The sequence below is a fragment of the Amblyraja radiata genome, chromosome 9 (genome assembly GCF_010909765.2).
Source record: "Amblyraja radiata isolate CabotCenter1 chromosome 9, sAmbRad1.1.pri, whole genome shotgun sequence".
Taxonomy (NCBI): Eukaryota; Metazoa; Chordata; class Chondrichthyes; order Rajiformes; family Rajidae; genus Amblyraja; species Amblyraja radiata.
The window spans coordinates 38,375,134-38,392,282 of NC_045964.1; the positions used below are offsets into that span (position 1 = coordinate 38,375,134).

The 17,149-nt window shown below is 46.7% G+C and overlaps 1 protein-coding gene across 7 annotated transcripts in view; it reads right to left on the minus strand.

Annotated features, from left to right (window-relative positions):
• mia2 (MIA SH3 domain ER export factor 2) overlaps nucleotides 1–17,149 on the minus strand; it is a 77,302-nt gene that overhangs the window by 26,600 nt on the left and 33,553 nt on the right. For all 7 annotated transcript variants that reach the window (XR_004413092.1, XR_004413093.1, XM_033027156.1 and 4 more), the window contains 4 exons: nucleotides 13,792–13,882; nucleotides 6,533–6,671; nucleotides 5,826–5,927; nucleotides 4,899–4,959 (listed from right to left, as the gene is read on the minus strand). Coding sequence is in view for 5 of the 7 variants with exons in the window: in XM_033027156.1 (XP_032883047.1) it covers nucleotides 4,899–4,959; nucleotides 5,826–5,927; nucleotides 6,533–6,671; nucleotides 13,792–13,882 (393 nt within the window). In the remaining 2 variants the exon portion in view is untranslated. The remainder of the gene's footprint in view (nucleotides 1–4,898; nucleotides 4,960–5,825; nucleotides 5,928–6,532; nucleotides 6,672–13,791; nucleotides 13,883–17,149) is intronic.

Below are 17,149 nucleotides of genomic sequence, written 5' to 3' on the forward strand. Positions count from 1 at the left end.
GGTTACCACAGGGGAAACCCAACCCGTTGAGGAGGCCGGGTATCTGAGCCCAGGAAAGGTGAGGCAATTCACCGAAGCGGTGGGCATGAGGGAGCAGGAAAACGGACTCTAAAGGACAATGGAGCTCAAACTGGCATCCTTAAACGTGCGCAGTGTGAAGAGCACTGCGCGATGTGTTAATGCCTTGCAGTACCTGGCCAAGGTCAAGGCAGATGTGACTTTTCTACAGGAGTGCGGGTTGCCACACCTCCGCTGTTATCGGAGGTGGTCGCGATGGTGGCCCCACGGACTGTCTGTGTGGTCGGGGGGCAATGATTGTCGTGCTTCTGGCCTGGGGATCTTGCTGTGGGGAGGGAACTTCGCCATCACTGAGGTCAGGGAGGTGGTTGCGGGGCGTCTCCTCGTGGTGGATGTAATGTACCGTGGTTCTCCGCTCCGGCTGATTAATGTGTATGCCCCACCCGTGCGGAGCGAGCGGCTGGCCGTTCTCCAGCAGCTCCCAGTGCTGTTGGCCACGTCCCGGCAGCTCGTTCTGGCCGGTGACTTCAACTGCATCATTGATGCGGCTGGACGATCCGGCAGTGCCGACAACAGACTGGACAGCACGTCCAAGTTCCTGATGGAAACGGTAAAAGACGCAAAGCTGCACGACGCCTTCAGCGACCCTGCAGGCGGGTCCCAGCCGCGGTTCACCTGGTCGAGATCGGACGGTTTGGCCCGATCCCGGATAGACTTCGTCTTCACCACGAAGGCCGTCACGGTGAGACACACCGACCTCACGCCGGTGTTCTTCTCTGACCACTGCCTCCTTCAGGCTTCCTGTCACCTACAGGAGGACCGGAAGGCAGGCAGAGGGACGTGGAAGTTAAATGTGAAGCTGTTGACCCCAGAGAACGTTGAGGAGCTAAAGAGGGACTACGCACGTTGGAGAACGGTGAGGCCCCTCTTTGACTCCCCGACACTCTGGTGGGAAGCAACCAAGGAGAACATTAAGAGGTTCTTCATAGCCAAAGGGGTTCAGAGAGCAAGACAGAGTCAGAGGGAATTGTGCCAACTCCAGACAGAATTGCAACAACTGCTCCTTCTGCAGTCGAGGGGGGTGGATGTGAGGGAGGAACTTAGAGAGGTGAAGGACCGGCAAGCTCGGCTCTTTACCTCTGAATCCTCCAAGATCATCTTCCGATCCAGGGTCCGCCATGTGGAGCAGGATGAGACGTGCTCACGTTTCTTCTTCCATAAGGTTCACAGGGGGAGCTCTGTGATCAACAGCCTTAGGGAGGAGGACGGCTCGGTAGCATCCTCGCAGACAGACATGATGAGGGTCTGCAAATCCTTTTACTCGGAATTGTATGACCAAAAGGCCACAGACAGCACCGCCTCCCAGAACTTCCTGTCCTCTATCACGGAGGTCTTGGAGGACAGCAAGCAGGAGAGTCTGGACCAACCACTGACCCTAGAGGAGCTGACTGGCTCCATCCGCTCCTTTGACTCGAGTAAAACTCCCGGAAGCGATGGCTTACCGGCCGAGTTGTATTCGGCTCTGTGGGACTGGGTGGGCCCGGACCTGCTGGAAGTGTACAACGACATGCTTCTAGCCGGCAGCATGTCAGACTCCATGAGGAAGGGCAGCATCACCCTAATCTACAAGCAGAAGGGGGAGATGAAAGATATAAAGAATTGGAGACCCATAACATTGTTGAATGTAGACTACAAGATCCTGTCTAAGGCCATCGCCAACCGGGTCAAGTCTGCTCTGGGACGGGTGATCCACCCGGACCAAACCTGTGCTGTACCTGGCAGGAAAATCTCAGACAGCCTAGCGCTGCTGAGAGATACCATCGCCTACGTGCAGGACAGACGGGTGGATGCCTGCCTAGTCAGCTTGGACCAGGAGAAGGCCTTCGACAGGATATCGCACACGTACATGAGGGACGTGCTCTCCAAAATGGGTTTTGGGGAGGGAATCCGAAATTGGATCAAACTGCTCTACACCAACATCCGTAGTGCAGTCCAAATCAATGGGTGGGAATCAGACAGTTTCCCTGTAAGGTCTGGAGTCAGGCAGGGTTGCCCTCTTTCTCCTGTCTTGTTTGTCTGCTGTATTGAACCTTTTGCCGAGTCCATCAGGAAGGATGCGAGCATAAGAGGAGTGACATTGCCAGGCAGTGGGGGCATTCAGGTCAAGACCTCCCTGTACATGGACGATGTCGCCGTCTTCTGCTCGGATCCAAGGTCGGTCCGCAGATTGATCAGCATCTGTGACCAGTTTGAGTCGGCCACGGGAGCCAGGGTGAACCGCAGGAAGAGCGAGGCCATGCTCTTTGGCAACTGGCCCGACCGATCTTCCATCCCCTTCACCATCAAGCCTGACTTCTTGAAGGTGCTGGGGATCTGGTTCGGGGGGGCTGAGTCGAGTAACAAAAATTGGCTGGAGCGGATAGCCAAGGTGGGGAGGAAGCTGGAGCTGTGGAAGCAACGCTCCCTCTCCATAACCGGGAAAAATTTGGTCATCAGGTGTGAGGTGCTCTCGGGTCTGCTGTACTTGGCACAAGTGTGGCCTGTCCCTCCCTCCTACGCCACGGGGATCACCCGGGCCGTCTTCCAGTTCATCTGGGGGTCGAGGATGGACCGGGTACGACGGGTCACCATGTACAAGTCGGCAGACAACGGGGGTAAAAGCGTGCCCAACGTCGCTCTCATCCTGATGGCCACCTTTGTGTGTGGCTGCATCAGGCGGAGTGTAGAGCCAAGGCACGTGGGCACTAAGTGCCACTACCTGCTGAGGTTCTACCTGTCCCCGGTGTTGCGAAGGATGGGCCTGGCGCAGATGCCACGCAATGTACCAGTCAGCTGGACATTGCCGCCCCATCTGACGTCTGTTGACAGGTTCTTCCGGACCAACACCTTTGACCACAAGTCCATCGGGCAGTGGTCAGCACGGAATGTCCTGCAGGCACTGCAGGGAAAGGACTCGATGGATCCGGTGGCGTGGTTCCCAGAGCAGACTGCCCAGCTTGTCTGGCAAAATGCCTCATCACCAGAACTGACCAACAAGCACCAAGACCTGGCTTGGCTGGCGGTGAGGGGAGCCCTCTCAGTTAGATCCTTCCTGCACCGTCGGAACCTCACTACCAGCGCACGCTGCCCCCGGGACGGTTGCTATGGAGAGGAGACGGTTGCCCACCTCTTTGCAGAGTGTGGATTTGCAAAACGAGTCTGGAGAGGTATGAAAGGGTCCCTGGAACGATTTATCCCGAACAGCTCCGTCACAGAGGACTCTGTGATTTACGGACTGTTCCCAGGGACACATTCAGAGACTGACATCGAGTGCTGCTGGAGGGTCATCAACTCGGTGAAAGACGCTCTTTGGTCTGCCCGAGCGTTGCTCACCACCCAGCAGAGCGAGATGTCCGTCAGGGAATGTTGCCGACTGGCCCACTGCAGACTGCAGGAGTACGTGCTAAGGGACTCGCTGAAGCTTGGTGCAGCCAACGCCAAGGCTCGGTGGGGGAGGGCCACAGTCTAGGGTCCTTCCGCTGCTGGACATGGGGGGCACAGTATGGTGGAGACGCCCCTCAAATTAAATTAAATTAAGGGAAGGTATCCCACACCAGAGGGCCACATGAGTGGCACGGGTGGGGGACATTTTTTGTGGAACTTGAAATGTCAGATGGAAATTTTCGCACTTTGTACACATTGTATATATTTATTACTTGAACAGGGGCCACAGAGTGGCACTGGTGGGGGACTGTTTGGTGAAATTTGACAAATGTAAAAAATTGTACTGGAAAAAGTTTGTATAGTCTCCGAAAATGTCGGATGAATTTTGTTTTGAATGGTTCAGAAATTGTATATATCTACCAATTGAATAAAGTATATTTTGAAATAAAAAAAAAAAAAAAACAATCTGGGCATCGTAGACAATATTTATTGTTCTATCTTATTATTGGGTTCATATAAGTTCATCACATTTTGCTGGGTCTATAGTTACATGTACTGGACCAGTTCAGGACGTCAATGTTTTTTTCTTAAGTGCAATACTTGAGTGCACTAAATGGAGTTTGTACAACAATCCAGTAATGGCCTTATATCAACTTCTTATTCCAACTGTATTGAATTATTTAACTGAATCAACTAATCACCCCAGTTGATATGCTGGTTTTTAAAGTGATATCTTCCAATAATTAGCCTGGACCTAATCTGGTAACATAAGCATTTTGGAAAAAGGGAAAAAGAATGGAGCAATTTTTCAATGAATGGTGAACCACCTGAACTTACTGGGTGCCTGCTCTTGGGTTATGCTGTTTTGTCCAGCACGGTCCTGGCATGGTTTTCTACTGCAGGGAGCCAGCTGATTTCCAGGATAGTTCAGGGTCTCTAAGTGCAAGTGGCCATCTCTGCCTCCACAATGGCTTTCACCGGCAATAGGGCCACTGACATTCACAAAATTTAAACCTCATTATAAATGTCTTATTTTAAATGGTGGTGGTACAATGGCACAGCTGGTTGAGCTGCTGCCTCACTGCCTGTGTGGAGTTTCCACGTTCTCTGGGACCGCGTGGATTTCCTCCGGGTGCTCCGGTTTCCTCCCACATCCCAAATAAATGTGGGTTTGTAGATGAGTTGGCCTCTGTAAATTGGTCCTTGTGTGTATCGAGTTGATGCAAAAGTGGGATAACATAGAACTTGGGTGAACAGGCAATCGGTGGTTGGCATACTCAGTAGGCCGAAGGATCTGTTTCCAATTCAATGAAAAATTATAAATGATAGGATAATTGCATAAAACAAAGTTGGGATGGCTAATCGGCTTTACTTTAGTTTAGTTTAGATTTTGAGGTACAGCATGGAAATGGGTCCATCAGACCACCAAATCAGAGGAACAATTTTGATTTACGTACTTGATTTTTATATGACTGCATAGTTTTCATTAATTCTTCTTCAAGATCTTTAGCACGTTGCCTGCAAAGAAAACAAAAAATGATATCTCAATTCAAAATGTATACTGTCAATCCTTGTTTTAAAGGACCTCTGTAACAGACTTTGGTTATAGCGGACGAATCCCTGACATGCACTGCCTCCCTGACGGCCTTAGCGCACAGGCTTCTGAGGGACCCCACCTGACTTGCAAGATGCACCAGCAAAGCCCTTCTTCACTCACCGCACAGTCCAGTTGACACGGCTGTTGTAGCAGTTCACGTTGTAGCCCCTGGGGACATTGCATTCTTCAGTCCGCTGCCACTGACAGGACGTGCTCGGTCACCGTGGGGTTCCCTCCCCTCTCACTCCCCTCCACTGCCACCTCCTCCTCCCCAGGAGACATCAACATACTCCACCTTGGAAGTGGCAGCAGGTGTGAGGGAAGGGAGCCCCACGGTGACCGAGCGAGTCTTGTCATTGGCAGCGGCCTGTAGACAGACCTGACGGCAAGGGGCTACTGCGTGAGCCACAACAATAGCCGTGTCAACTGGTAAAGAAGGGCTCGGTGGTGCAGAACAGCGGCATCGGCGCCTAGTTTTAAGGTGAAACGACACAAAGTGCTGGAGTAACTCAGCAGACTTAATCAGTCTGAGAAGGGTCCTGACATCACCTACCCATGTTCTCCAGATGTGGTGCCTGACCTGCTGAGTTACTCCAGCACTTTGTGTCCTTTTGTGTATTAACCATCATCTACAGTTCTTTGTTTCAACTACATACAATGATAATACCTTACTCGGCTATAACGGACAATCTGCAATAAAGGACACGATCCCCCTCCCCTCCCCTTTTGGTCCATTATAATGAGGATTTACTGTATTTTAATTATGAAATTGGCATCCAAAAGTTACCTATAAATAGTGAGTTCTTCAGTTGCTTGATTAATTCTTCCATCAACTTCGGACAGTTTCTCTTCTTTCTGCAAACGCTGATGCTCTTCCAGAGTTAGGTTTCTGCAGACAACACATTCAGATTACAAAATAATTCCTCAACTAATTGGCATATCTTGTCAATAGAATTAGTCATACAGCATGGAAACAGGGGGTTGAGGGGGAGCTTTGAGTGTTGAACATATATGAAATTCACGTGCAACAATACTTAATCCCTCCTCAATATTTTCTGCTGCAGTTGTAATTAGTTGACGATTACAGGTTGAAAATGGACTCTAATTTTGTAAAATGAATAACAAATCAATGATCACAACTGTATATTTGTGCTCTTTTCAATACACGATTAATGTAAATAGTTGAGGATCAACTGATTATTCCCATTTCTAATATTTTCCGTGGATGTTACATTATCACATCAACAGGAAACTGTTGAAGATAAGGCAATTCTAAAGACAATACTTCCCTTATATTCTCCCTACTCACAGCCCCTCTGAGCTCATCATATGGAAAGCACCGACTTTCAACTCTCTCGCAGTGAAGCTCTGAACTACGTTATGTATTACTTAACAAGCCCTAAAGCTCTGACTCAACCTCATTTTCAATTATTTTCATTTATTTCCTGTAGGATTTATTTTCATTCAAATTCTGCCTCAGTCCAAGCTTGTTACCTTTGAAGCTCCATTTCCTTCTCATGATACAATTCTGTCATGATTTTCAACTTCTGCTGAATGGTTTTGTGTTCAGTCTCAAACTGAGATTTCACAGATTTAATTGAGGTATGATCCAACTGAAGTTTTTCAATGCGCTCTGCCACATGAAAAGAAAACAAAAGTCATTCATGAATTCATTGCAAAGTACAAAGTATTTTTCTTGAGAACATAAGAAACAAGAAAAGAAGCCGTCAATTGGCCCTCTTCATTCAATTAAGGTCATGACTCCTCCAATCATGCCCTTAGTACCACTTTCCAATCTTCTCCTCGCATCCTGTGTGCCTGTTGTAGTTTAAAATGGTTGCTGGCCTCGGCCTAGAAGATATTTAAAGGCAGCTCCACATATACCTCCACAGCCCTCTATGTTAACCAAGTTCATCCTTGGAGTCAACCAAGTATGTTTTTTCTGCACTGTCTCCAATGCAAATATATATTTCCTTTAACACGGAGCTCAAAACTGTTTGCCGCCCACCAGGTGCAGCCTGCAAAGTTGCATCAAAACTTACTACTTTTATTCTACATGTCCATCTCAATAATTACTTGCTAACTGTCCAACCCTCCAGAACCCTTTGTACGACAACATAATCACTGATTGCCGATCAGCAATGCATTGGACATGGAGGATTCACAAGGAAATTGCAAGGACTTGAAAACTTTAGCTCTGGTGTAAAATTGGATAAACTGGGATTGTATTCTTTGTAAATGAACTGCACAATTTCAGATAAGGAGCCTTGCCCGTCTTCGACTGCAGTGCTTTGCATGCTGCAGCACACTCTTCAGAACCCCCAAAGGTTCTGCTGCAGTTGCCTTTGCGTAGATCTTATCAAATGAGTTATTGGAATCTACATACACACCTGATTACCATTTATCGACCTTGTTGGTTACATCCTCAAAAAATAGTAAGCAATTTCCCTGTAAACTTTAAGTCTGCTTGATTGCCTTAAGTTTTTCTCAATCTGCTGCTCCCATTCTTAATTATAGACTCCAGCATCTTCCCTAATCATACGTCCTACAGTAGCAACTGGCCATGCCTTGCAATTCCTGCCACCTACAATGAGATTCCACCACCAGACATGCATTCCATTCCACTTTCAGCTGTCCAAAGGGACCGCTCCCCTTTGCAACTCCTGGCTGGCTCTTCCATCACCAACAACATGGCAATGCTGGCAACACTTTACCAGAGACATTCCCTTTCACCTGTCCAGCACACTCCCATTATTTTGGTAACTTAAAATGAACTTGTCTCCTTTCCACAGATGCCACCAGAGTGATGAGTGTTTCCCTAAATTTCATTTTTTTAGCACACAGGAGAATATCAAAGGACCAGTCAGTTGGGGAAACAAAATGAGACAAATGGGAAAGGTAACAGAGGCGAAGCCTTTGTTGTACATGAATGTGCACTTGAAGAGCTAAGATGTACAGGGTTACGACGGGAAGGGAGAATTAGGTTAGATGGTATTGTGGAACTGGACCCCCTCCTGCATCATACATTTTCTATGATTCTATACTTCATGAGTTCATTTTTTTCCAAACATTGATTTAAATATAGCTATTAAATTACTGTTCCTGAAAGTTCCCCTCATAATACAGTATTGAGTTATAGAGTCATCCTATACTTATATAGCATAGAGTTAACTATATACTATATAAAGTATATATATTATGAACTATTAACTATATAAAGTATATATACTTATATAGTATAGAGTTAGGTTGATGGCCGGTTCTCCTGAGCTCCCGCGGCAACGGCTTAGTCCGCTGGACTGGAGGGTGGCGGCTTCGTCCGCACCGGGCCGCGGAGTTTGAACCGGCCCGTTCGCGGAGCTCAGATTCGGCTGCGGGACTTACCGTTACCCAGCGGGGTCACAACATCGGAAGCCTGGATCGCCTCAACGCAGAGGGAGAACAAAGCGCGAAGAGACAAAGACTTTAAGACTTTTGCCTTCCATCACAGTGAGGAGGTGCCTGGTAGACTCACTGTGGTGGATGTTAAATCTGTGTTCATTGTGTGTTTTGTTATTTTATTCTATGTTATGACTGAAAAGCACGAAATTTAGTTCAGACTGAAGAGTCCGAATGACAATAAAGGATACTTTGACTTTGGTTATAGAATCATACAGCATGAAAATTGGCACTTGGACCTAATTCATCCATGCTTACTAAAATGCCCCTAGCTAGACCTACTTGCCCACAATTGACCCATATTTGTGAAGGTGTTTGGCATGTTGCCTTTATCGGTTAGGATACTTATTCCGCTTGGGTCGCTTGCAAACCATTGAATTCTCCAATTTTAGGTTACCTCTAACAACTGCTGCCCACCCCCTCCCCTGTGCCCCACCAGGACTTGCACCCAGGGCCGGCCTTAGGGGGTACGGGGCCCAATTGGGAACAATTTTGGTGAACCCCAGATTCCCAGCCAAGGTGTGTCAGCCCAGTTATTTAGTATATATTATGAAATTGTACACTAGGTGCTATGGATTATACACTGTGTGAATCTCTTCTGCTCCCTCCCGTTTGCCTGTCAGTAGCTCCGCTGGCTTCCAACCTTTACCGTAGCTGCTAATTATGTGATTGGACACAATGTCCTTGGAGACAGCGGCTGATTGGACGGGATGAGACCTATTTGTTGATTGGACGGGAATTTTAAGGCAAGCTGGTTGGTGATTGGATGCAACCCCCTTAGAGACAGCGTTTGATTGGCCACCAAATAAAATTGTCAAATCTGTAACAAAAATCGCTGGTCGGTGCGAACTCAGTGGACTATCTGGTTGTATCTCCAAACTAATCTGGTTGTATCAACCAGACTATCTGGTTGTATCTCCAAACTAAACAGTATGACATGCAGGTACATTCATTTAAAATTAAATTCAGTGATTATTTCACATGATTTCTCAGTGTAAAGCTCAATATCTGACCAATTTCTGTTTAACACGTTTGGTCTGCCGTGAGCATTTTTCTCTCCCAAAACAGTTCATATCTAGCAAACCGATCAACGAACCAGACAGCAGTTGGACGCAGTCATAGAACCATAGACAATAGGTGCGGGAGTATTGGCCATTCGGCCCTTCGAGCTTGCACAGCCATTCAATGTGATCATGGCTGATCATCCAACTCAGTATCCCGTACCTGCCTTCTCTCCATACCCCCTGATCCCTTTAGCCACAAGGGCCACATCCAACTCCATCTTAAATATAGCCAATGAACTGGCCTCAACTACCTTCTGTGACAGAGAATTCCACAGATTCACCGCTCTGTGTTAAAAACATTTTTCTCATCTCAGTCCTAAAAGATTTCCCCTTTATCCTTAAACTGTGACCCCTTGTTCTGGACTTCCCCAACATCGGGAACAATCTTCCTGCATCTAGCCTGTCCAACCCCTTAAGAATTTTGTAAGTTTCTATAAGATCTCCCCTCAATCTTCTAAATTCTAGCGAGTACAAGCCGAGTCTATCCAGTCTTTCTTCATATGAAAGTCCTGACATCCCAGGAATCAGTCTGGTGAACCTTCTCTGTACTCCCTCTATGGCAAGATTAGGAGCCCAAAACTGTACCAATACTCCAGGTGTGGTCTCACCAAGACCCTGGACAACTGCAGTAGAACCTCCCTGCTTCTAAACTCAAATCCTTTTGCTATGAATGCTAACATACCATTCGCTTTCTTCACTGCCTGCTGCACCTGCGTGCCTACTTTCAATGACTGGTGAACCATGACACCCAGGTCTCGTTGCATCTCCCCTTTTCCTAATCGGCCACAATTCAGATAAAGTCTACTTTCCTGTTTTTGCCACCAAAGTGGATAACCTCACATTTATCCACATTATACTGCATCTGCCATGCATTTGCCCACTCACCCAGCCTATCCAAGTCACCTTGCAGCCTCCTAGTTTAGAGGGGTTTAAAAACGGTTTAGAGATGTTTAGAGGGCTTCAGATGGGTTCAGGTGTGTTTAGAATTGTTTAGAGGGGAATAGAGGGGAATAGGGGGGCTAGAGGGGGTTTAGAGGTGTTCAGAGGGTCCCAGAGGGGTTTAGTGACGTTATAAGCCCCCCGTGAGAAATTGTAATTCTCTGAAATTGAAGATAGACATAAAGCTGGAGTAACTCAGCAGGCCAGGCAGTGCAGCGACTGGAGAGAAGACCCTTCTTCAGACTGAACTGAACTCTCGTCGGTGAGAGTACTTGTGATTGTCTGAAGAAGGGTCTCGACCAGAAACGCAACCCTCTCCCCAGAGCCGCTGCCCATCCCGCTGAGCCACCTTCAAATTCAGAGCCAAACAAAAACACAGAGTGCTGGAGGAACTCAGCGGGCCAGGCGGCTGCCTCACCCGCTGGGTTTCTCCAGCATTTTTGTCTACCGCAAAACGTCAATGATTCCGGGAATGCTGAGGCGACAGGGTGATAGAGAAGGAGTGGGAGAGCTAGAGAGAGACGAGATGGGGAGCGGGAGAGAGAGCGCGAGAGAAAGAGGGAGGGAGGGAGGGAGAGAGCAAAAGACAGAGAGACACAACGTGGGTCGGTAGGTGAATGACTAACCTGCACACCAGGAAGAAGCCCCTTCTCGAGGTCCGGGGCCCTCACTCATGATGGTGAGTTTAATGAAATTCTCAACGTGTCATCGATCTATATTCCTCAGTAAATGTAATTGTGTTTTAAGCAAGTATTAATGACGCCGCGTGAATTTTATTCAAAGGAACACGGCGTCATTAAGTTTTCAAGAAGGAACTGCAGATGCTGGAAGATCGAAGGTACACAAAATTGCTGGAGAAACTCAGCGGGTGCAGCAGCATCTATGGAGCGAAGGAAATAGGCGATGTCTGAAGTCTGAAGAAGGGTTTCGGCCCGAATCGTCGCCTATTTCCTTCGCTCCATAGATGCTGCTGCACCCGCTGAGTTTCTCCAGCAATTTTGTGTACCTACGGCGTCATTAATACTTGTTCAAAACACAATAACATTTACTGAGGAATGCGGATGGATGCAGATTGATGACATTGCATAACAAGGTGTTAACTACTTGCTGTTAAGAAATGCTAATAGTACTAGTTAACAAATCGTTTGTGTCTGATGGCCGTGCAGCGGTTGTTATACATGTCGTTTTAAAAAAATCCGGACGGCGAATTAAAAAAAATCTTTATCTAACAAAGAGAATTCGTATTTCCGTACGAAATACGGAACATTAATGCGGGGCCCCGCTTAGGCGCGGGGCCCAATTGGGAGCAATCGGTCAAATCGGCTTAAGGCCGGCCCTGCTTGCACCTATTTCTCCCCTCCCCTTTCTACATTCCTTCCTTCACAATTTGCAACTCTTCAATCAGTCTGTCTCACACCTTCTGCTTTAATCTCTGGCTTTTGCTCCAACCATCTGCTGATCGATCCTCCACCCCCTCGCCTGTGTCCACCAGCCGCATGTTGTGCTGCCTCGCCTCTCCCAGCTTTCTTTCTCCCCAATCCAATACAACCCCCAACCCCCTCTCCCCCACCCACCCATAATCAGTGTGAAGACAGGTCCAACCCGAAATATCACCTATCCATGTTCTCCAGAGATGCTGCCTGACCCTCTGCATTACTCCAGAACTTTTGTCTACCTTCGATTTTTCCAGCATCTGCAGTTCTTTCTTAAACATTTAGTACTGTGCTCAGTTCTGGTTGCCCTGCTATAAGAAGGATGTTATTACTTTGGAGAGGGTGCAACAAAAATCTACAAGGAAGCTACTGGAACCAGAAGATTTTAGATATAAATCTGGATTTCTCCCTTGATTTCCCCCTCCCCCTCCAGAGTATAAGAGGAGAAGGGATATTCATAGAGCACAGAAACAGCCCCTACAGCCCAACTTGTCCATGCTGACCAAGTTGGAACTCTGGGCTGGTCCCATTTGCCTGCATTTTGCCCATAGCCATCTAAACCCTTCCTATCGATATATCCACGCAAATGTCATTTAAAATGTAACCTTATTGATGACCTTGTAGCTTTTGATGACCTTATTGAGATTTATAATATCATGAGGGGCAAAGAGATGGTGAATAGGCTTTTTTTTTTTTTACTAGGGTAGGGGAGTCTAAAACAAATGACATGGGTTTAGGGTGAGAGGAGGAAGATTTAAAAGTGTCCTTTTTTCACACAGTGGTGCAAATATGAAACCAATTGCCAGAGGAAGTAGGGACAAGAGTACAATTATGATATTTATCAGACGCTTGGGCAGGTATGTGGATAGTAAATGTTTGGAGGGATAAGGGCCAGGCACAGGCAAGTGGGTTAAGGTTGTTTAAGCAACTTGGTTGCCACGGAGAGTTGGGCCGAAGGGCCCGTTTCTCTGCTGTATGGCACAATGACCCAATCATGAGCCGAAATACCTTGTCTGTGATGCAAATGTATTTGGCTCTAAAATTCTTGTTGAATGCCAAATACACTACATCTTCTCTTTATCTAGACAAATCAACCACTTCTTCCTTTTAGTAAAAAATAAAATGATCAAAAATACTTAGCAGATGAGGCTACAATTGAAGAAGAGATAAAACTGCAGCGATATCGCATCCTTCCTGTATTGTGGTAACCAGAACTGTGCACAATACTCCAGATGTAGTTAATTAGTAGTAGAATTAAGATGCAACAGAAGGCACATATGTTGCTCAAATCTCTTCCAGCATAGTTTGTTTTCATTTCTGATTTCCAGCATCAACGCAATTTTACTTTTGAAAAACAGTTTGAAACTGGATTTCAAACTGCAAATCAACACTTAAAAAGCACTCTGGACTATAGCGAAGAAAAGTAGTTGTTTCAGAGAGAGTTTGATTTTCTGATCCAGAAAGCAAGACCTTTATCATCCATGTTCATTCACCCTGTGACCTTGTAGATCTTTCGGAACTTGTAAAATTCACTCTGACCACACAGCGTGGAAACAGTTCAGTCAGAACATGCAAGAAAGATGAATTATTTTAAGTCAAGAATCTATCAAAAATGCCTGCAAGAAGGACAGGAAAGGTTTTAAGAGGGATATGGGCCATTGCAGGTAAATGGGACTAGCTTTGATGGGGCATCTTATTAGGCATAAACGAGTTGGACTGAGCATGAACTGAGCCTGAGCTATATAATTCTATGATTCTATGTGTGATGAACTACAATTCATTAGTTCCAAGAAGTTGTAAGGTTGGGAAAAAAACATTAGCATGTGGCATAACGTTAGGTTCCACAAAATATATGAGAACTGATGTCTCTTATAATTACCCATCAGTTCTTGTTTCGCGTTGATTTCATCCGACAACTTGCCGTGAATCTGATTTCTTTCTTCCTCCACAGATTTCAAAGTAGCATTTAGCTTTAATTAAAAAAATAAGATATTAAATCAAAATTTAAAGCATAGCATTGTGAAGTTTTAAAGTTACATATTTCATGTTATTATTTATTTTTACTCAAATTACATGGATGTAATTATCCTGGAGAGAGTTACAACTCCATCAAAGAGTCAGCATTAGCACAATGAGGTAAATGTGCCTTTCATTTGTGCTGTATCACTATTAATAAAATAAGTGGCAGTCCTGCAAGCAAACTGATCAAAAATATTGATTTATTCTTGTTACTTGCAGTCGCAGATCAAGAAACAAGAATTAAAACAATATTAATCATTCATTCAGCTCATGACTGATGTGTACTTTCAATTCTAGAAGTTTAAAGTGGCAAAGTTTAATGATGTGCAGGGCAAGTTTTTGTTTTTAAACACAGAGAGTAGCAAGTGCCTGGAAAGTACTGCCGGGCATAGTGGTGGAGGCAGACACGATGGTCACATTTAACCTGGTGACTTTTGGATAAGCACATGGATATGCAGAGGATGGAGGAATATGGATTATGTGTTGGCAGATAAGAGTTGGTCTTGGCATCATGTTCTGCACAGACATTGTGGGTCGAAAAGCCTATTCCTGATCTGCACTGTTCTATGCTGTATTTGCCAACCTTCATTGCATATTCTGTGATACTCTCACCATACAAAAGGCTATCAATATTGGTTTGTGAATGTAAAATGATCTAGTCTAAACAGCCTTTTTGAGAATAGATTACTGGTTTTCATTACAGGGTTTGTGAAGCAGTGCTTTCAAATGAATGTTCTAACTTTAATTTTCAGATTTTCCTCTTGCTCTGGACTTGCCCAACTGAGGAAACATTCTCTCTTTTGATCAGGTCAATCATCTTAAACACCCCACCTAAGTCAATCCCCTCCCTATCTTCTACACTCTACAAATAGAGGTTTCATCTAGGCAGCTTTCCCTTAAAAGAGATAAATAGGATAGAATCAGAACAGACTTTGCAACTCAAAGCTGAACACAATTCTCCAAATGAAGCATCACCAATGTCTTGTACAACTGTAACACAGCCTCTCAACTTCCACACTCAATACCCTGACTGATGTAGACTAATGTACCGAAAGCCTTCTTGACCACCCTATCTACCCGAGACACCACTTTCAAGGAACTATGTAGTCATAATGTGGAAACAGGCCCTTCGGCCCATCTTGCCCACACCGGCCAACATGTCCCAGCAACAATAGTCCCACCTGCCTGCGCTTGGTCCCTCCAAACTTGTCCTATCCATGTACCTGTCCAACCGTTTCTTAAACATAGGGATAGTTCCAGCCTCAACTACCTACTTTGGCAGCTTATTCCATACACCCACTAACCCTCAGATTCCTATTAAATCTTTTCCCCTTCATCTTGAACCATCCTCTGGTCCTCAATTCCCCTACTCTGGGCAAGAGATTATGTGCATCTACCCGATCTATTCCTCTCATCTATCTATCTATATATATATTATATTATATTATTTTATTATTATATCTATACATAACTGTAAATATGCTCGTCCAGTTTGTGCGTTTTTTCTATTTGCGCAAAAACGGTACCCAATAGCGCTACGATTTTTCGCCAGCTCGCTCACAGTTCTATGATGCGAGTGCAACTAGTTTCGGTCCGATCAGTGATATATTGTAAAAGTTAGCGAAGTTTAAAAATCTTAAAATCCACGCGTGCGCAGATCGATCTCCTCTCCTGCCAGTCAGCGGCGCGCAGATTGGTTTCTTCTCCTGTCACACCCCTAGACGGTCTGCCCCTTCCTGCGCCATCGCGTCTTTACTGGAGCTGAGGGACGCTGCGGGTGGCCGGTGGAGGTCTCCAACCGGGCACAATTTTCAGAGGGACTGGAAGCGGTGCAGTGTCAGAGATGTCGCCAAACGGAAAGCGGAGAATCTGATCCCAGCGGAGGAGAGCATCCAGCGCCCGCTGTGAGTCCCAAATGCCCTGCCATCGCAATGCCCCGCAACTCTAGCCCCTTCCCTTCTGGTCCCCCTCGCTGGCTCCTGCTCCCCTCCCCCGTGATACGCCGCTCTCCCCATGGCTCTTCCCCCGTCTTTTCTCCAAGATCTCCCAACATCCCCCCACCCCATCCCACGGGGCCGTAGCTGCTGGTGCTTCCGGGCTGAGCCGAGGATCCACGCTGACGGCTGATACTCCTCCGGGGCATGCCAGATGGGAGAGGAGCGGCAACCTCGAGATCCTGGGGAGGGAGAGTGGGGGAGGAGAGGGGATAGAGGGAGAGGAGGGGAGTAGGGAGGGGAGTAGGGAGGGGAGAGGAGCTATGGAGGGAGGGAGTGACTGAGGGTAGTGGAAAGAAGAGGTGAGGGAGGGATTGGGGAGGGTAGGAGGAGATGGAAAAGAAGAGGGAGGAGGTGAGGAGGGATAGTGGGGAGGAGGGGGAATAGAGGGAGAGGAGGGGGGAGTAGAGGAGGGGAGGAGTGGGGGAGGTAGAGAGTGGGGAATAGAGGGAGAGGAGGGCAGTTGGGGGGGTGAGGAGGGATAGTGGGGGGGATAGGGGGAGGTGAGGAATGGGGGATAGAGGGATAGGAGGGGGGTAGGGAGGGGAGTGGAGTTACGGGGAGGGAGGGAGTAACTGAGGGTAGGGGAAAGGAGAGGTGAAGGAGGGATTGGGGGAGGGGAGGGGAAAGAAGAGGGAGGGTGAAGAATAGGGGGAGGGAGTGCTGGGGGATGAGGGGAAATGAGAGGCGCCTGTGCAGTTGGGGGATATGGGTGAGTAGTGGAATATTTCGTTGGGGGAACAGGTGAGTGATCATCCCCTTTTCTGCCCATATAACCTCACTGGATGAACTATCAGTAATGTCATTTCAAACTACTGCCGTGACTTGCTCCTTAATCAATAAAGCAACACTCCCTCCTCTTGCCAAACTATGACCCGCACCCACCTCGCTTCCAGCTTTCTTTTCCATACTACAATCAGTCTGATGAAAAGTTCTGATCTGAAATGTCGTTGAAACAGGGAATGAGGCGATATGGATCACATGCAGGCAGATTAGAGTTTGACTTGGCATCATGTTCGGCATAGACATTGTAGGCAGAAGGACCTGTTCTTGTGATGTACTGTTTTATGTTCTAAACAGTGTTAACATTTATTGGCCAAATAATGTGATTTTAAATAATATTAACTATGTTGAAGATGTACTTCAGAACTGGCTGCACCTCTTGTCAAACATTTCCAGTGCAGCAGGGCTCCATAAATGTACATAGTTGGCAGCGGACAGGAA